Raw genomic sequence first — 21,620 nt, forward strand, 5'->3', positions numbered from 1 at the left:
TTTGTAATCGGACCAAATGGACTGGGTGTGGTAGGTTGAGTAGAATAATTTTTTATTTTTGGTTGGATTGGGCTTATATTTAGGCATTAGTAGATGTTTTTTTAAGTTTTAGCATAAATGGGACACTTATTCAAAAGTGTCCCAAACATGTGTCCCTATAACCTAATTCTGTTGTAGTGATAATTCACAATTTTTTTTAAATGTTTTTAAAAATAATTTTATTTTGTTTTCGATCCGACCAGTACGAACGGCACGAGGAGAAGAAAGATCCGGAGCACGCCCACAAGCATAAGATCGAGGAGGAGGTCGCCGAAGCGGTCGCCGTCGGCGGCGCCGGTTTCGCTTTCCACGAGCACCATGAGAAGAAAGAAGCACACAAACATGAGCATTAGATCCATATCCATGCTTAAAATTTGCACCAGTTTTTATTATTATTATTATTTTGTTACATATATATATATATATATATATAATGCATTATGAATGAAGGGTTTGATGTGTTTTAGTTATAAATAGATATATATAGATATTGCACTAGAGAATAAGTGCTCTATATTAATCTTCTACCTATATTAGTTTGGTTATAGTTAAGGGTTTGTGGTTGTGTTTGTGTATATATAGGCACCAAAAAAAAAAAAAACAATTAATGTTGAAATTATTATGTGTAGTTATATATTTGTGCTGTTTAATTAATTATAACCATATTCTCCTTTATTCTTAGGCATCTCTTGCTTAATTATTGTGGAAGAGATTTTGGATTGTTAATTGTGTAACCATTGAGATTGAATGTGGATTATTTTAATTGTTGTATATATATTACTCATTTTGTTTTAATTTTTATATCCATTATGTCCTTAGTTCTGTGCATGCAAGACTAGTGTGGTATTTGGGGCAAAGCAGATAGGGATATATTTTTCCATTTTTCAGTGTGACTATAACAAATATATTGTAATCAAGTACCCGTAACATGCGGAGCGTAATATCATGTACTGAAATGAACATGACTGTTTTCTCATTGCAAAACCAAAATTACGAGCATTGGAGGGAAGTATGTGAGGCCTCTTTTCATACACAATATTTCATGAGTACTTAAGCATACTATAAAAGAGACGAACACAAGTTGTTAAAATATCTAGCCGAAAAATTTAACTCGTGTTTGACTTGTTTATTAACAAGTCGGATACTAGCTGGCTCGCGAACAACAAGTTAGATTATCAGCACTGCTATTGAATGAAAAGTTGAAAGAACTAATAATTAAAATTCACAAAATATAGGTATATATTTATTGAGTTGAGTTGGAATAGTATCGGTAGCAAATGGGCTCTGTTGCCACCCATTTGTTTTCGATGATGGCCTCCAAATCGATGATCGGTATCGTTGAAAGTGATCTATACCACTTGAAGTGTTCAGAAATCAAATTTCATATTTTTCCGATATTGTTCTCTCGTTCATCAAATGGGAGTAAAAATGAACGGCTGAAAATGAATATCCTTTAAAAAGTGATGATAGGAATTTTGTAATCAAGATCGAGAGTATAGATCTTGTTCTAAATAGTTTAAAGAATTTTCTAACCAAAATTTAATTGATTTGGATAACTTTACAGCATTAAACGAGAAACGCCTCACATCAACTATTAAAATTATAAATTTTAAAACCCTTTGATCATTAGGTCAATGATGTCGAAAAAATTTGAAATTTGATTTCTAGATACTTCAAGTGATATAGATCATGTTCAATTGTGCCGATCATCGATTTGAAGGCTCCATCATTGAAAACAAATAGGTGGCAACGGAGCCCGTTTGCTACTGATAGTATTCCAGCTCAACTCTATTTATTCGAGCTATATTGAGTCTAACACAGGCAAGTTGACCCTATTTCAGGTTTGGCTCATTAAAATTTCGAGCTGAAAAATTCAGCGCGATCATATTACGTTTATGAAACGAGGGACTGACCTCAAGCTCATGAGATTCCACCTTTCGCGCTCTCTCTCTCTCTCTCTCTCTCTATATATATATATATTTATTTTTGGATGTTGAAACATGACCATATTGTAATGAGAAATAGATCCAACAAGAAGTTCATGTAATAAGAAATAGAGCCAAAAGGTGAGAGTAGAGAAAAGATGGAAAGTTGGCCATTATCATCTGCACTAGGGATGCAAAGAGATCCAAATTGGTGGAGCTGTCTCCCTAATCTGTCCCGAATAGGCCGGTAAGTGAGTGGGAATTAAAATCATAGAAAAATATAATCTGTTCCGATCTGTTATACAAATGGAGTACAAGGTGGGAGATTCCTTTCTTTTTTTAATCTATTCCAATCGGTCAAAAATCCGTTCCTACCTGATCTGATTCGAATGAAGCGGTAAGTGGGGGTCCAAAATAGGATTAAAATTAATCGTCCTGAATCTGTCCCGACCCAACAATAATTAGATCCAACTCTTTTAATAATAAAAAAAAAAAATGTGGATCCAATTCCATTCCATATATATAAATATTTATTTTTTTCCAATCCAATAATAGAGTAGTTACATGACCCAACGAATAGAAAATAAGATCCATAACCCTCAATGAGAACGCACTCTCCTAGTTGTAGATCAATTCCCTTGTCAAATTGCATTAATTTAATTATTTGACTAAATCAATTTAAGTGCTAGTCACGTTATTGGATTATTATTATTTTGTCCTTTTAATTTTGTGTCTCAGTTAGATGCACTACATATTTCCATACATAAAAAGCTGAATAAATATGACCCGTTTAAAAGGAAAAAATGGCTAAATGTATTAAAAAAAAAACTTCATTTTGTGTCTCAAATAAGGCTATGCATAAAAAATCATACCAAATACATCCCTTTGATGCGTGATGTGAACATTGATTAGAAATTATGGATTTATAAGAGTTAATTAGCTTAATTTGTTCTAATAAAAAACCTAACATATAAAGGGTGGTGATATTAACATATATAGCTGATTAATATTCCTACTGACGAACATATGCATTATATCTGGTCACTATTTACTAACTGAATTTGATGAGATTCGATGAATCTTGTTTCTCTAGTTGAAGTTAATCTTGTATTATTATCCCCATAATTACTTCGATTTAAGGCTAAAATAAGAATATGAGCACATGAAATGATTATTCTCCATTAATAGGATAAACTTTCTCTTTATATAGAAACTAACTTAGGAAAGAATTAAGCAATGGGGAACAAGTTTCTGGTGCAGTGGATAATCCCAGAATAACAGCAAATATCTTTTAAATAGTATGGTAAAATATTGATACAATGTTAAATACCCAAACTACCCCTCACATGGTCAACTAACATGTGCTGAGGAATCTCACAGCAGTGCCAAGGGCATCCAGGTAATTTCAACCCTTCCTCTCCCTCCTATATATAGGAGGTTGTTCCTATACTCTCAACATCATCTATATACATATTCTCTCCATTAACAAACATCTCATAAGAAAACTCTGTTTAGTTACTTGTTCTTATACATTTAGTTAACAATGGCTCAGGAGAAAGAGAAGCACCACTTCCACTTGTTCCAACACAAGGAGGAGGATTCATCTGAGGTTGACTATGAAAAGGAAGAGAAGGAGCACAAGCACAAGGAGCATCTTGGCGAGTTTGGCGCCCTCGCCGCCGGTGCCTTCGCCTTGGTAATTCGAGGATCTAGCAACGACAAACACAATTATATATTCCACACATATTATATATAATATATAAATAGGAGAGAAGAGAGAGAGAGAGAGAACAAGTCTACATTCTAGTTAAGAGCACAAAATACTTGTACCCAATAGGCATAGTAACCCTGCTTCTCATCCTCTCTCTCTCTTCTCTATATATATATATATATTATATATTTATCTTTTTTTTCTTCTTATTCGTACCCAGTAAATAAGAAAAGTCGGATTTTCTCGCGCTGAGGAGATCAAATAAAATAATAAAGTTTAGGGACTTAATTAATTTTTCAAGTATTTAGTTCTCATACCTTTTCTTTTTACTTAAATATATAGTAGATAATGGATATATAATTATGTATAGTAGTTATTTTTAACCTGATATACATATAATATATATATGTCTTCAATTTTGAGCATGCAGCATGAGAAGCATAAGGCAAAGAAGGACCCCGAGCACGCGCACCACCACAAGCTCGAGGAGGAGATCGCCGCCACGGTCGCGGTCGGCGCCGCGGGCTTCGCTTTCCATGAGCACCATGAGAAAAAAGATGCACACAAGCACCAGAATTGTGAGTGATCGAAAAGGAGTTCGCACGTACGTACGTGCATGTTTCATGCATGCATGCATTAAATGCATGCACGCACGTCGCATGGATTTGCCCCTCCCCTAGTGATGAATAAATGTTGTGTTTAGGTTAATATGTGTTAGGTCAGTTTCCATCTTTATCTTTTTTATTTAATATTTAATAAAAACCTTTTATTTTTGGATATTTGTGAGTCGATCGTATTAATAACAAATTATGTTTCTGGTTGTGTTTGTTGAGAGAGAGAGAGAGAAAGAAAAAGAAAATGGTGGTGAAGTGTCCCTTGTTATAATTAATTGTTACTGCTTAATTTTAATCTTATTTAATCGTATGTTTGTGCCTCATCTTTTGCATTTGATGAGTTCTAATATTTTTGCTTTAAGTTAACATGTTCTGTGGATCTAAGAGTTAATTACACCAATGGTCCCTAACATTTACACTGTTTTTTTAATTTGGTCTCCAACCTTTTTTAATTTTTACAATCAAGTTCCCAATCTTTTGATTTCATTTCAATTAAGTTCCAGCTGTTAGATAACTGTTAAAATTGTTGGAAAATACCACGTCAGGCCACGGAGGCGCCATGTCAACGCCACGGTGACGCTATTTCAGCGGATTGCAAAAAAAAAAAAAGGATTTGAAATCAAATTGAAAAACGGTGCAAAGGTTGATGACCAATGGTCTAATTAACCCATTAGATTTATAAATTCAAAAAAAATTTAATTTAATATTTAAATTTTGATTTTGGATTCAAATTTAAATTGGAATTCAAATTCCGATTTTGTATTTAATTTTAACTTTTAAATTTTAAATTCAAATTCACATTTGGAATTATAAATTATAATTAAATTTCAAACTTCGATTTGAAATTTGAAAATCAAAATGTGAATTTGAATTCGAAGGTTAAATTCAAATTTAGAATTGAAATCAAATCTTAAATTCAAGTTTAAATTTTGAATTCAAATTTAAAATTTAAAATCAAAATTTTCAATATGTGTGAGATCCCTGGTGTTTGACTGTGGAGGCTTGTCGACAGCTCTGGAGAGTGTCGGGACAAGTCCGAGTCACGTTGGCGTCAAATAGACGTAAAACGGACCCCGTGCGACGCGAGGGCCGCTTATCGCGAAGAATTCTGCAAAACAGCAGCATTCTCTGCTTGCTGTACCGGTACAAGCTTAGTGGCTGTACCGGTACAACCAGCGCGAAATAGCTCAACTGCTCTCAGGTTGGCTCTTGTACCGGTACAGGAGCCCGTGTACCAGTACAAGGGGGTAGGTGAGGGACTTTTTGGGAATTTCCTCACCTCGTTGTTGTCACCCTCTCCCCCACTCCTTCATATACGTGTAGAGAGGCTAAGGGAAGGGTCTTCTAGCAGCATTTCTCCACCTCTCCCACTCTTCCATCGGGTTGTGAGCAAGGTGGAACTCGGGTGGAGTTTCGTCGCCGACGTGTTGCCGCGTAGCCGTTCGGGCGCACGCTTCGTCGTCGTGGTGCTGTGAGGAGCTCGGGCGAGCGTAGATTTCCGTCGTCCTCGACGTCGCGCCGACTCTTGAGGGTCTAGCGAAGTAAGTGCTCCGTAGAATTGCTGCGTATATTTCGAGTATCATCAGATTTGGGCTTATATGCCGTTTTACTGTTTTTCGACGTCGACCGTTGGTATTTTGGCTCGTTCTCGACGTAGGAGCATCGGATTGCGACGAGACTTGGCTCGTTGGATTCAGGACTTCGAGAGGAATCCACGAAGCCCTTACTTGCGAATTTTGGTGAAGGTTAGCTTGGTCGAAACCCTTCCCTTCTCTGCTGCGATTTCTGGACTGAATTGGTGAATTTTGTTGCGTAGAGCTCGGGCTTAGGCGATTTCTGTACTCGGCGGGTTCCGGGTGATCCAGCAGGTTGCTCTACACCAGGGGGAGTCCTTCGCTGCCAGGGATTAGCATTTTAGGTGGGTTACATCGGCTTTACTCCTAAGTTCTTATTGGTCGACATGTATAGATCTTGATTTCGGTAATTAATTTTAGCTCAAATTCATGGACTATATGTAGATTGTGAAATCTGAATTTTGGAGCATGTTTTTTAAATTAAGTAGATTATACATGTTGGACTTGGAAATTGAATTAGGAGAAAACCTGCGATTTGGACCTGTCACCTGTATAAACTGCCTGATTTAGCTCTAGGAGCCGTTAGAAAATTGTACTGTCGCAGTATTGTCGAGACGAGTACTCCAGGTAGTTTAGAATATATTTATACTCGTGCTGGTTCGCCGAGTGGATTTTTACCGGGTCGTTCAGGTTATTTCGGACTGTTGGGTGCCGTCAGAGTTGACGGTGGACCCGTATCGCCTTTTTGGCGTCAGATTGTGCCGAGGGCACGTTACCTGTTGGTTGTTAGACCAGTTTGAGTCGATTACTTGACTTTGGCTAGTTGGAGCCTGATTGAGCTCGACAGAGATACGCTGCATACTCGGTTGGGTAGCGCCCACGAGTGCCACTCCGGAGTCAGGCTTGTGCTTTTGCGTTGGTGTCGCTCATGCCAGTTGGACTTGCTCTCCACGGACCAGTTAGAGTGGATAGAGCCCGATAGTCGCAACGGGGCAGGGACGGGTGTATTCACAGTCCCGGGGACGGGTATGCTTACAGTCCCGATTGGATTGGGTCAGATTTGACATTTCCTACAGTTGGTTAGTGTAGAGCATGATAGTGTAGTGGATGATAGCGGTAGAGTATGCTTCCTGCTTTCCTTCTATCCTTGCTCCCTTCTGTAGACTTAGTGGGTGACCGATGTTGTTTTGGGCGGTACCCACTGAGGACTACTTGTTTGTACAGTAGTTCTCACGCCCAGTTGTTACTTATGTTTTGCAGAGCCACAGGTGCCGGCTGCTGCATCTTCTGCCGATCAGGATCGAGGCAAGGGCGTTGCGAGCTAGAGCCCTACCCGACAGTCAGAGCTAGAGGCTTTCCCCTACTGCAGGTAGTTTTGTTTTGGAGTTTATGTACATAGTTGCTTAACTCGCTAGTGCGAGTAGCTCTGTATTTTGGATCTGAACTATGTATATGAAACTCTGTTTGCTTAGCTTCTGTTTTCTCTAGCAGCTCTCTACTACTGTTCGTAGTAGTGTTTGATTTACAGGTACAGCTGTCGCTTCGTATATAGGAAAAATTTCTTTTTATACGGCGGATTTGTCGGCGTGCCCGGGGAACGTGTAATCCGGGGCGTGACAATATGATTTTAAATTTAAATTTTGGTTTCAAACTTTCATTTTAAATGTAAATTGAAATATCAAAATCAAAATCAAAATTTTAAGTTTGAATTCAAAAATTAGATTCAATTAAAAATTTAAATTTAAAATTTGAATTCACATTTAAATTCAAATTCAAAATTCTAATTTCTCATTAGTTTAAAATTTTAATTTTAATATTATTTTTGAATTTTTAAATTTTAAATTTTGAATTTTTATTTTTAGGGACTAAAATGAAAAATGTGCAAAGTTTAGGGACCTAAATTAATATGCAAAAGGTTGCCAAATAGACGTTGACGTGGCAATTCCGTTAATTTTAACTGTTTTTTTAACGGTTGGGACGTAATTATAATAAAATCAAGAGGTTAGGGACTCAATTGCAAAAAAAAAAGGTTGAAGACTCAAGTGAAAATTGGTGAGAAGATTGGGGACTACTAGTGTAATTAACCCGTGGATCTAATTAGGGGCGAGCACTATTCAAGTAAAATTGAATTAACGTTTGGTTCTATTTTAAAATTTTTTAAAAAAAGAAAACCAAACAAATTGAATATATAGCTGAGATTTTAATGATTTAACATATATATTAGTCTTAAATTAAAAAAAATATGTAACAAATAGTAACTAATAATTACCAATTAATTAGAGGCTTTAATTATTACTACCTTTAGATTAAAGATTTTTCATATACATTAATCATAATTATATATTTAAATCAAAAAAAAAAATATTGAAGCCAAATAAACCGAACCGATGCTCATCTCTAGATCTAATTAGATTTATCTATTTGGCCTAGCTATAATATCTTTTTAATTTAAATGCACACAACTAGTTTCATGCAGCAACAATTAAAAATAAAAATTTGAAGGGTAAATTACAGAAAACTCTCATGTCAAAATCCGAATTTTTACTTTTCTCCTATGTCATTTTAAAACCTACACTTTACCTCCTCTTAAAATGAAAAATATTCACAGAGGGGTACGGTGTGAACTGTGATGATAAAATGACCACTTTGTTCCTCACCATTTTGTCCATCACCATGTTCATAGGAGAGAAGGCTGAGGATATTTTTGGCATAAAAAAATATATAATAATATTTTATAAACGGAACCCTAACGAATTACTAACGGCAGGGCGAAGTGAACATTTTTCATTTTATAAGGGGGTAAAGTGTATATTTTTAAATGACAGGAAAAAAAGTAAAAAATTGAGTTTTGACACGAGGGTTTTATGTAATTTAGCCAAATTTTAAATTAAAGCTTCTATTTTGCTCTACAAACCAATATTACTCTTTACTCTTTTGCTGAAACAAAACATTATAACCTTTTATTTAGTTGTGAAATGTCTAACTACTACTTCTGTTTCGACATAAACACAACACTATTAATATATACGAAGCACAAAATCGCTATTATTAGTTGTGGTCTAGCACAAATAATCTAAGTCAATTTTTTATTTTTCTCCAATGTCATATTCAGTACTCAAGTGGCTTTTCTTCTCAAGTTGTTTGAACTAGTATTTTCTCTCATTCTCAAATGTGAAAACCCTCCTCATTATTACTCTATCATTTTTTTTTTGGCTTTTCTTTTATTCTCTTCGTATTGCGATATGCATTTAGATTAAGATTTTGTTTGGGATTGCGAAAAGATTGCAGTACGTGCATGCAGTAAAAAAATACGATGGAAAAATATTTTGTTTGTTTCCGTACGTAATATTTTGTTCTACATATCGCGATGAGTTGATTACGATATATTTTCTGTGGTTTCACTGGAGAACGCAGAAGCATATTTCTATATACTTTTACCTAAATTCCATTTTAATTATCTAATAGTGTCAAGGGCTCAATACCACACTAAGCCTAAGTATTATTGTACTATCTAATTTGCGAGGTTGCTACGCACTTCTGTACTTTTAAGTTGATTAAGCTAAAAAACATAAAATTAATCCTCCGGTCAAAACCCAAATTTTTTTTTTTCTTCATGTTATTTAAAAACCTACACTTTGCTTCCTTGTAAAATAAAAAATATTTATTTCATCCCTTACCGTTAGTAATCCGTTAGGTTTCCGTTTATAAAATATTATTATATATATTTTTTATGCAAAAAATGTTTTCAGTCTTTTATCTTGTAAACATGGTGAGGGCAAAATGGTCATTTTGTTATCACAGTTCACACCGTACTGTAGTGTTTCTAGGCTTCGGATAGGATTGGCTTCAGTATTAGTGACTGGTCGACGCTTCTGGAGAGTGTCGGACTGAGTCGGAGTTGTTTCTGCGCGAAATGGATGCAGAAATGGACTCGGCGCATTCAAATAAGCAAAACTGGAGTTTTGCTAGTTTAGGGAGCCCAGAACTGGATTTAGGGCGCCCAGAAGTTTAGGGCACCGAAATGGTTTTAGTCGCCCAAGTATTGAGTCTGAATTTAAATAAAAAGTAAGAAGCTAATTGGATCCTATGTTCCGCGGCGACACCGAAGTGAGGTCCGGAATTTACATCATGCTATCAGATCGTATAGTTGACGCCGTGCTGGTAGGTAGGTGTGGGCCGCGGGAGAGATAAGGTGCCGCATACCGCAGCGGCGAATGGACCGATGAGGGCTGTTTATGTGCAGGCTTGGAACGTTCTGAGGCGCCCGCAACTGAGTTAGGGCGTCCGATCGTTCGGTTTTCATGCTATAACCAGGGGCAGATTGCAGACTTTGTTCCTGAGCGTCATCTGACCTATTTCACCTAAAATAGCTGAGGAAGGTCCTTGGTGAGCCTCTTATCTCTCTTCGTCACAGGAAACCATAAAATTGCATTTCCAATCCTCCAATCCTTATCCAATCTTGCATCAAGATCACTCTCAAGAATTTAAAGGTGCTGATTCTCAGTTCTTCAGACGACGAACCTCCGTGTTTTGGCTCGTGACGATCGTGAGGAAGGTGACGATTTCGACGAAACTTAGTTGTGCTGGATTTCCTAGACTTCCAGAGGAATCAACAAAGTCATTGAAATTCCAGATTTTGGATGAGATTAGGCTTGGGCTCGAACGGGGATTTTTTAGACTGCTACAGTTGACATTGAGCTTAAAAATGGAAATTTTTGAGCTTTTCTTGATGCCTAATCTTTGTAGGTAGTGGGATTTGGACTGAGTTTTATCACCTCTCGTATTTTGCTGGATTTGAACTATTCACCTGATTTAGAGAATAACATTAGGTGAGTTTTAACAGTGGAATTGGAGTAAATCTTAAGCATTAAGTGCTTTGAAACTGATGGTTTTTATTGGATTTTGGGTGAATTGCTAATTATCCAGTCTTGAGGGCTTTGTTGCTGGTATTGGAGGTGTGTCCAGCAGTGGTTGCTTGTGATACGAGACCCTCTGCTCAAGAATTGCACTTGAGAGTGGCGTTATCATCGGTTTCGCTTCCTAATCTACTGTTTAGTCGCGTGGTTAGTTCGGTTACTTACATATCATGACTTTAATTCCTTCGATTAGCATCGTGATATTGGCAATGTAGAAAGCATGCTGAAGATGAGTATTTTTCATGTATACTGTGGATTGAAAATTGATTTAGGAGAGAAACTGCCGTTTTGACCCAGTCATATGCTTAACTACAGATGTTAGCTCTAGGAGCGTTGTTCGATTTATAGATATCGTCGCAGTATCAGCTGTCGGGATATCCGGGCGGTAGTTAGAAGGCATGTTACGTCGTAAGCTGGCGGTGCGGGCTTATATTTATTCAGTAGAGGTTTAGGCTATTTCGGAGTCGTTTGGTGCAGTTCGGATTGCGTGACCCAGATTTTCTTGTTTTGGATCACAGATTGTGCGAGGGCACGTGGGTTGGTTGTGACCTGTTTTGACCACTGTTCACTTGATCTGCGCTAGTTAGGAGACTGTTTCGAGTCTTGGACAGAGATACGCTGCATACATCGGTTAGGGTGCTCCACGGTGCCACTCCCGGAGTCGGCTTTGTGCTTATCGCGCGTTCGGTGATCGTCATGCCGCTTGTAACTTGCTTCCCACGGACCAGGTTCGTTGATTGGAGCTGATAGTCGCAATGGGGAGGACTTGGCGGTGTATTCACGTCCCAGGCGGTTAGGCTTACAGTCCGATTTGACGTTGGGTTAGATTTGAACATTTCCTACAGTGGTTAGGTAGGCTGACTTGTAGTGATTGATGCGTAGAGTCTTATTCTGCTTTTCCGACTATTCTTGCTCCCATATCTGCTGCGACATTGTTGGGCTGGACGGTATTGTGGTTGGGCGATGCCACCACTGGCGATCTTGTTTTTACGTACTCTCGCCAGTTGTTTACTCCCGTTGAGAGCCTCCGTCTTCGGATGCTGCTGCTTACTGATCAGGCCATCCTAAAGCAGAAGCGCCTCGCGAGTTAGAGCACCGACCCGAGGAGCGAGTAGAGGGCACCTTACTGCAAGGTAGATGTTTTGGTTTGGGTTCATGTACATACCAACTTTTAAAACGCCCAGCCGCGAGATCGGATTGGTTGTACTCTTAGGATTCACGTGTATGTTATGGAACTCGGGTTTCTTTTACTTTACTAGTTCTTCTAGCAGCTCTATACTACTATTGAGTATTTGTATGTTTTACAGGCTCACATGCTGTCGTTTCGTATTAGGAAACATTTTTTGATATATCGTGAGATTTGTTTTCACCCGCGTCCCGAGGGAACGTGTAATCCGGCGGCATGACAGAATTAGTTGGTATCAGAGCTTAGCATCTATGGTCGTTGTGGACCTAGAGAACCTAAGTTTGGCAAACCTATAGCTTAAAAAGAAGCAAGACCGCGAGAGGCGTATATTTAATTGCGAAAGTCACTGATTATTTGTTCTACACTCCTCGTGAGTGGGGGGTGATGAAGGAAAGTACCTTTTTGCCTGAAAATCTATGATTGGCATGCCCACAAGACAACATAATTTTGGAGAAAACAACGGGACGCAATTCCAGACTTCGTTTGATTGGGTCGAGAGTGCTACACAATTTATTGTATCCGACCCCGATTTGTTCCCTCTTCCAGTACCTGTATCGTCGCCGAGTAGTACGAACCGTCAGTTTGCGAGAGCGCCTCCGCCTCAGTTGAACGGAAATCCGATGCCTAGACCTTTCGACCGAGCACCTGAGCAGATAGCGCGCAGTGCCAACCAAAAAGAGCCCGTGAGCAGAGTGACAAACGGGCGCAGGCCTGTCACCCCTTGTTGTGGAGCCGAAGTGCGAGCCTGCACGCGCCGCTATCGCCCCCGCCCCCTGATCTGAGGTCCACAGTTAGCGTGGCCTACTGAGGTCGACGCAACCCCACCACCACCCCACCCCACCCCAACCCCCCCCCCCCCCAACAACCCCCCCCAACACGGGAGCACGGGGAGTTGTTGAGAGGCTGTGTGAGGAGGGATGGCTCAACCCGTGCACAAACCGAGTTAGCATCACCGAGAGTACAGAGCAGACTGTTCCGACACCGCCTATCCGCTTCGCACAGCCATGTAGTACTCCACGTGGGACTTCCCTTACAGCGCCAGTTGGCCTGCTAGTGGGGCCAGTCAGTGACAAGAGGCGAGCAGGAGACTGGATGGAGGGTAAGCTCACAAGAACGACAAACACCCCGCCCCACCGACCCCCCCCACCAACCCCTTTTTGAATTAACGTTCTGTTCTTTTTAAAAATTTTCTTAAAAAGGAAAAAGCCAAACAATATGAATACTTAGCTGCAGACTTTGGCCAATTTGACTAAACAAATCCACTTATTTTGGGCTTTTGCAAATCGGCGCCCACCTTTTTCAGTTTTTGCAGAATTCGCCGTACCGCTTTTTCGCAAACTGACCAATATTACCTTATTCTTTTCTCTTTCCTCTTTCTCTCTCTCTTCGTTCTCTCGCTTCTTTTTTTTTACGCGGGAATAACAAAAACGAAGCAGGCGGAAGTAATTTTTTTCTCTTTTTCTTTTTTTCTCTTCATTCCTCGCTGGAGACCTTTTTTTTTTTTTTTAGCCTTTCTTTCCTTCTTTTTCTTCTTCTCCTCCATCATGACCGGTTGTTCGAAGTCCTGGCTCCACCCGGCCCAGTACCGCACCCGCCTCTGCAAGGACGAGACCGGCTGCGCCCGCCGCGTCTGCTTCTTCGCCCACAAGCCCGACGAGCTCCACGCCGTCAACCCCTCCCTCGCCTCTGTCTCCGCCGGCCTCGCCCTCCCCTCCCCTCGCTCCTCCAACGACGACGCCGCCGCCGCCGCCCTCATCCTCTTCCAGCAGCAGCAGCAGACCCTGCCACCGTCGTCGTCGTCATCCCCCTCCTCGTGCTGCGCCCGGCGGAGCTCCACCCGCGGCTCCGCTCCGCGGGCCGCGTGCACCGTTAATGGTGTAATTACACTATTACACCATTAATGGTGTAATGGTGTAATTTCACCATTAATGGTGCACCATTACACCATTAATGGTGAAAATACACCATTACACCGGTGTAATGGTGTAATTACACCATTAATGGTGTAATGGTGCACCATTACACCATTATGAAGAACCCGGCCAGCCGGGACAGCGAGTGCCCGCGCGAGGCCGCCGGGTCGACGTGCGCCTCCTCTGCAGCGACGGCGATGGAGAGGGAGGCGTTGGCGTGCACCGGCCGACCTCGAGCTCGGCCGACCCAGACCTCCCGCGCCTCCGTAGACCCACTCGCCGCCACCTCGTCCCCCACCTCCGCTGCCGCGGGGGCGGCGTCGCCGAGGGAGCGGATGCTGCGGACAATCCCGCGCATCGCGTGGAGGCTACGGCCGCCGCGGACAGTACCCGCCACGGTCGTCGTCTCATCCGCCGCCTCCTCCGCCGCCTCATCCGCCGCCGCGGTCGTCGTCGCTGTCGGCGGCGCGGCGGAGGAAGAGGCTGCGGAGTTCGTCGGCGGCGGCGGCGGTTGGAGCGGAGCGACCCGGAGTGGCGCCCGGCCGACGCCGTCGACGCGTCTGAGGAGCAGGAACTTGGCGAGGAGGATGGAGTAGCGGTCGCGGCGCGCGGCGTAGACCCACTCGCGGCGCGCGGTGTCGAGGTCGTGGGCGCGGCCGAAGAAGCCGACGAGGGGCGCGGGGCGGGAGGGGGAGCGGGAGCGGGAGCGGAAGAGGGCGAGGGCGAAGGAGAGGGCGCGCGGCGGGAGGGCGACGTCGTCGTCGCACACGGCGACGGCGACTTGAATCAATAAATCCAGGCGTATTGAATATCATAACCGTACGATTCGAATGTCACTGGCGACTCTTTAATTTGTCGGTCGAGAGGTGAAAAATCTGAACCGTTCTTACTAAGACTGGGAACCGTTCGTAACCGGATCGAACCCAGCCGAATTCGACCTGGTTTTGTAAATCATTGTAAGCAAACAAGAGTACCTAACCAATGCAAACGCACGGCTTTTTCTACGCTCCGAGGGACGGGCGCCGGTACACCATCATAGTTTGCGAGGAAGTTGATGATTGTTCCGGAGTCTCGGTACATCTGCCGAGAGCTCAGGTGGATTCGTGGTGCTTCTTCCTTCTTCTCATAGTATTTCTCTCAGACATAGTTGATGATAACGTTATGCAATGACACTCTCTTGATTTAGGAGGTGTATTTGAAGTCAAAGGCATGAACCTCCCTTAAGTGCTAACTCATGACATATGTTATTGCATGCTGTGAGTTATAGGTGAAATTACGGATAATACGCCACTATGCTGTAAGGATCACTCGGTACGATGATGTCACCGGTCGCGATATACAATGGATTTTAAAATTCTCAAATTGTCAAATCAGACGGATCGCTAAGAGAGCCTATATCGCAAATCGAGCAAGCCCGTCCCGAAGATACCGATCTGAAAATCCAGATTTCAAAAAATGTAAGGTTCTTTTTCAGCAGCCGCTTCCGATACGATTTCAAAACATATTGGGTATAATACAATTGTTAAGATAAATTAACTATTCGTCAAGTAAATCAAACATCATATAGTATTAAAACGCGATAATAACAATCAACCGTTCCAATTTTGGGGGTCGGTGTGTGCGGTCACAAAATCGATGAACTCGAATTCAAATCCCGTCGTCATTGTTTCTTTATGTTTCATTCCTTATATCTATAATTCATAGCTATTTATGCAATCCATAAACCCATCTTCGATTTTTGGATTTCGGATAAAGACCATGTTCGCTTAATATTCTCCGTCTCCATTCAGCATCCCTAAGAGATCAGGCACACAGAGTGGTTGCCTCTAAGGAGGTGGTCTACAGACTAGTGGCTAATACGTAAACATAATTCGTATGTATCTAAATATTACATGTAACATTTTCCCACATTTGTATTCTAAAGTTACCTAAGTAAAATTTCGTGCAATTAGTGCTTTGAATATCCCACACGCTCAACGAAAAAGATCATAGGGGTTCTCTCTAACATATCAAGTCATCATCGAAATCACATAACACATATTTTTGGTCTGTAATCTTGTCTTCATTATTATCACAAGTAAAACATCAGCCTCTTTATCGTTTGTAAAGTATTAAGGCTTTCTCGAGTAAATTTCTACTATCGCTTAACACCCCAATAGTATGATAAACATCTTACAAATATATAAGAATATTAAAAATACCTATTCAATTACTTTTATTTATAGTTTAAAAAATAATGATTATTTCATATAATTAACATGTATCAAAAAACTCTGGAGGATACTGAGATCGAGTATATTGAATGTTGATATTTGACAAATAAACGTTTTGCTTTCGAATATAATTTATAGCAAAGATATGCCCGACTAGTCTAGGGCATGTTTGATGAAGTCAAGTCACGCAGCTCATTTCCTGGTTTTCTACACAATACTGCCCGATTCGTAGTGTTAGTAATTCCCCATGCAAGCCACAAGTAATCAAATCGATCACATAAATAAGGCCAATTCACTTTTAAATAAAAGTCTCTTGTACTTAATTGTTTGCTCGTCGGCTTAGTTTGCACAAGTGTGTGTTGGAAATGAGTTGTTCTTAATTAAGCATAGAAGTCTTTACCACTAATTGAAATCTTTTGAGGATCTTCCAACAAGTCAGCAAAGCAAACAATTTGCTAATTAAGTTGTGCTAATTCTTCGCTATTTTAGTAACTGGGAAGCTAGCTTCTAATGGTCTAGCTATATATAATATATATATATATTGCGTTATTTCGACCACCGGCGGTTTCGTGGATTCGGGTCGTGGCTCGTGGATTCGAGTGGCGTTGTGGATTCCGCGTGATTGATAGCTTCGTGGATCGAAGTGGAGGCGTCATTGACTCGAACGTGAGGGGCGGGATCAAACCCTGGAGGGTAGCGCCGATAATTCCTAGGAGGCTTTAAGAGGTTGAGTCCGTGGAGTCGGTAATCACTTGTAATCTTTTCTTCTTAGTGAATTGTTTTTTTTTCGCAGGTGTTGGTCCCTGTGGGTTTTTCCCAAGTTGGAGTTTTCACGTAATCTCGTGTGGTCTTTTTATTTCGCGGCATTTATTTTTTGCATCGAGATTTTTGTGTGATTTTGGCCTTTCACCTATTCACCCCCCTCTAGGTGATTAGTATATTAGATTATGATCCTTGGGCGCCTCAAAACTTTCACTTTGTACTTCATAATTGATATATTTTACGGAGTCAGGTAGGTTCTCAATGTTATAATGAGAGGCTATTGTGATGGAAGAGCAACAAAAATATATGTTTGAAGTAACACAAACACGATTATGTGATGAAAGTGGTCCCCGGCTTCACGAGCGCCTATTCTACTTTGGCGAACTCCCTCCACGTTAGAGTGTGTAACGTCTTCTCGGCATTCGCATTAGGCTGTTTAGTCTGTGTTTGCTGCTAATAGGTTTACAAAGGATGACACAAAGTATGTATTTCGATTGATAAGTTCTATAGGAGATAAGGATTGAATATGCTACATATTTGACTTTCAATCAGAATATATTATATAGAATAAGATATAAGTAATTTAAAAGTATAAGATGTGTATGCAGCACCAACCAAAGAGGAAAACTATGAGATGCCGAGCACGGAGCGCGAGAACCATGTGATGAGGTGAAGGATTACATTTGATAAAATATCCTCTTAAAGAATAATAAACGAAAAACTAACATAACCTTATACTGCAACTTGATTTAATTAGAAATATGGGTTTCGTAAAACAAGGGTTATAGCTGTGTTGGACCCCCTAACATATATTGTTAACATATATTCAGCTGTCACAATTAGGCAAGATACAGAATACATACATCGTGAATGTTGAGAAAAAATAAGAGAGGACCATTAAACCGACGGTAATCTTTTCAACTTTTACTATTCAAATATATACTATAACTGATTTGATGATACTTCTTGATGTTAGATAATTTGACCGCTCAGATTAGAAATGTATAACCAAATTATAATTTTTCGAGCATTATTTTCAGTGTCAAAGGATTTCAAAAATCGTACTATTTTAATGATTAAAGTGCATGCTGTTACATATTTCACAGCGTAAAACAATCTCAAATTATGTTGAAATTTTAATAAAAATTCTAATTTACGGCATCGATCGCATAAGATCATTATCTTGTCGATCGAATTATTAAGTCTCCATCACCTATATTTTATTGATATTTTTTAATCTTATCAGCAATTCATTTTTAGATTATTAGTTACTAAGCCCAATAATCAAAAAAATTATACCAATTTGGGTTTTATAATAGTTTCAATCTAGTCAGATTTTCCATACAGAATCGTGTAGTCACATATAGCTGCTCCGCGATAATTATAAATCAAGGCTAAATTACAGAAATGCCTGCGCTACTATCCAAACCGATTTTTTCATCCTTCCCGTTCCTGTCATTTTAAAAACCTACACTTTGGCCCGCCTTGTCAGTAAATTAAAAAGGTGTTCACAGGGGTAGCGGTTGCTGAACTGCTCGATGAGCAAATGACAATGTCTGCCTCAGCGCGATGCTTCACTATGGTGATAAAAAGAAGATATTTTTGCGCGAGCAATCCTTTATGTTTATAAAAAAATCTTAATTATAATAAAACTAAAATTAAATAAAATTAAAATAGATATTTTTTAAAAACCTTCACAACAATAGAATCTCTATCTAACCATTTGCCTTAAATATAGTTATATAGTAGAAAAAGAGAATAATAAATTATTGTTTATTTATAATTAACAAGGAAGTACAAATAGAGATAATTTTTTATTAAATATTAATATGGATTGAAAAAATGTGTAATAAAAGTATAATTGGAGGTTTTGATAGTGAGAGAGATATAATATAGTTGCTATTTGTTATTTTCTGATAAGGATACGTCTAATACAACTTATAAAGTACGGAAGTTGCGTAGCAACCATAGCTACAGTGGCAATTAAATGGTATCTAAGGGCCTAGGTGTAACTCATCCTACGTCCCTTAGATCTGGTTATTGAAAGGCTCTGAACCACTAACTTAGATAATTAAATGTGGAATTGTGAGGCTAAAAGTATAGCCATTGAGGCATATCTCTGCCTTTATCGTTCTCCAGTTCGCGACAAGGGCGAACCACAGAAAATATATATATCCCGAGAACCTTCTTAACAGCTCATCGGAGTGACCTGTACAACATAACAAAATATTACGTCCTGGAGGAGCAAAACCAAAAATATTTTTCTTCTATATATTTTTTTACTACTGCCCTACTGCAATCGTTTTCCGAAATCCCCAACAAAATCTTATGCATAAATGGATATGCGCAATTAACGAAGAGAATAAAAGCAAAAGCCAAAAAAAGCAACTGATAAAGGTAATAATGAGCGAGTGGTTACTCAACATTTGAGAATCGAGAGAAAATACTAGGCTCAAGGACACACTGTTATGAAGCAAGGCAAAAGCGCACTTTCTGACTACTAGAGATACTGACGATTTGATGAAAAACAGCAAAAATTGACTCAGATTAGTCTATGGGCTAGAGCTCATTACGAACTATAATAGTCGATCTTTGGATGCTTCGTCTTAATAATAGCGGTGTGTTTATGTCGAAACAACGGCAAGCTCATGCTGAGTTTAGAGGACATTTTCACAAACTAACTAACAACGGTATAGCAACATGTTTATGTATTCAGCAAAAGCTAAGGAGCTATATTGTTTGTGAGAAGCAAAATAGAAAATAGGTTAAAATTATACCAACTGTTGCTAAATTACATAAAACGCTCGTGTCAAAACTCCAATTTTACTTTTTTCTCTGTCATTTAAGAAAATACCCACTTACCGGCCGGCCAGGCACGGATGCCGACCATGTACCGTCCCCACGCACCCCGCCGCAGGGATCCGTCCGCCAGCCTTATAAAATGAAAAATGTTGCGACTTCGCCGTTCCGGCCTGCGTTAGTAATTCGTTAGGGTTCGCGTTTCATAAAAATATTTATATATTTTTTTATGCCAAAATATCCTCAGGCTTTCCCTTGACTCTTCTTAACGAACCACCGGTGCATCGATACATAAGGTGAGAGAACATAAGTGGTCATTATTATGCAAATCACAGTTCAAAGCTGAACACCCAACACTAGATGAAAAATTTATACAATTTAAGAGAAAGGAAAGGTAAGAAAGGGAGTACTCTTTAAAGAATTAGAAATAGGAAGTAAAAGTATAATACAAATTACGAGTCACATTTAGAGAGTCATTGAGCCTGTCTAGTCAATTATACCCTTACAAATTTGGATATTATAATTGTATTAGCTAACAGGAACAATGATGCATGAAACTCAAAATTGTAAGTACATCGTTAAAATGTTGTAAAAAGTATTAATTAATACGACTAGGCCAAATAGATTAAAATGATCAAATTACAATCATACTGAGATGTAAGCATGCAATCTGTTCATATTTTTGGACTATCAATTAATTTTTTTTGATTTCATATATTAGATATATTATGATTACTGTGTATGTTTGAAGAACACTTTTTTAATAATAAAGATAGCAATAAAATTAAAGCTCTAATAATTGGTGGAAATTATCATTATATTACTATTACTTGTTAGATATATCTTTTTTAATATTTGAAGACTACAATAATATTAAATCACTTAAAATCTCAGGGCTGAGATCGTTAGTCATAAAAAAATTCTCCCTTATTTATGGCGCGCTTTTTGCAATATGCGGAGAAAAAGAGAATGTTTTGTGCCTTAGTATTTATTCGTTTTTTTTTTAGGCGATTCGGGTGATTCGGTCCGCTTGCATGGCAAAATCTGACCACAATAACCCTTTTACTTTTATTCTCTTTCTCTTTGCTCCTCTCCTCGTCGTGTCGCTCTTCTGACACTACCTCCAAGCCCTAGTACTTCCGCCGTGCCATTGCGTGCGCCTCTCTCTCGAAAGCCCCTTATGCATGGTCACAGCCCGTCGCCTAACTCAAAGCCGCCGCCCATAAGCTCCCCGCGCCCTTCCCCTCGCCTGTCGCCAACCGAACCCGCCGCCCTCGTCTTGTATTATAGACGATCATGTATTCTTTTTGGGGAGTATGATTTGGGGCAAGTACATTCTTTTTTTTAGAGCTAAGAATTTATAAAAAATATAAGAAAATTTGGCATCTTTAGTATCCTGTCTCCAATTCATGACATAAAACAAATTGTGCATGTTTTATCATATTCTACCGCGTCGTCGGCCGGAAGTTGCGGGGTCGAAAGCAAAGCTCCGCTCGTTCAGCTGCAAGGCGAGAGTCGCCCGATCGCTCCGCTTTTCACGCAAGCTCCGCGCCGAGCCAACTCCTCCTCTCCCCCGCCAGCCGCGTGGCCCTGAGCACACCCCAACCGTCGCTCCGTGCGCCAGTCTGCCGTTGTCTCCGTCGCCGTCGCCGAGCCACGCCCATTATATGTGTAATGGGCCATTACACCATTAATGTGTAAGTTCATGGGTGTAATGGTGCACCATTGCACCATTAACACCTATTAGGTGTAATTGGTACACCACTCCATCGGTGTAATGTGTCATGTGCACCATTACACCAACATCTACTGTATAATGATGGCGAGTCCCGTTGCAACCGCCTCCACCCCCGAAGTCCCTCGCTGCCGGTCCTGCGGCCATGCCCCGGCGTCGCCTCTTCTATTACTCGCAGCGCGACCGGGATCGCTCAACGCCTCGCTTCCCCCCGGGCATCTATCTGCACCCAG

At 40.1% G+C, this 21,620-nt stretch overlaps 2 protein-coding genes across 3 annotated transcripts in view; both read left to right on the top strand.

Annotated features, from left to right (window-relative positions):
* The window catches only part of LOC109705957 (abscisic stress-ripening protein 1-like), a 3,368-nt gene extending 2,743 nt beyond the window's left edge, over nt 1-625 (top strand). The window contains exon 2 of the mRNA XM_020226770.1: nt 243-625. Within this exon, the coding sequence (XP_020082359.1) occupies nt 243-392 (150 nt within the window). The 3' untranslated portion in view covers nt 393-625. The remainder of the gene's footprint in view (nt 1-242) is intronic.
* A 1,450-nt stretch (nt 626-2,075) lies between these two features.
* Nucleotides 2,076-4,564, top strand: LOC109705956 (abscisic stress-ripening protein 2-like). Of its 2 annotated transcripts, XM_020226768.1 has the most exons (3): nt 2,076-2,211; nt 3,517-3,660; nt 4,106-4,564. In XM_020226768.1, the coding sequence occupies exons 1-3, from the start codon at nt 2,123-2,125 to the stop codon at nt 4,353-4,355; spliced, it is 483 nt and encodes a 160-aa protein (XP_020082357.1). In that variant the 5' UTR covers nt 2,076-2,122; the 3' UTR covers nt 4,356-4,564. The 2 variants fall into 2 exon arrangements, with proteins under 2 accessions (XP_020082357.1, XP_020082358.1); XM_020226769.1 differs by lacking the exon at nt 2,076-2,211 and having other exon boundaries at nt 3,344-3,660; nt 4,106-4,361.
* The last annotated feature ends 17,056 nt before the right edge of the window (nt 4,565-21,620 follow it).

The sequence above is a fragment of the Ananas comosus genome, unplaced genomic scaffold (assembly GCF_001540865.1).
Source record: "Ananas comosus cultivar F153 unplaced genomic scaffold, ASM154086v1, whole genome shotgun sequence".
NCBI classification, from domain to species: domain Eukaryota; kingdom Viridiplantae; phylum Streptophyta; class Magnoliopsida; order Poales; family Bromeliaceae; genus Ananas; species Ananas comosus.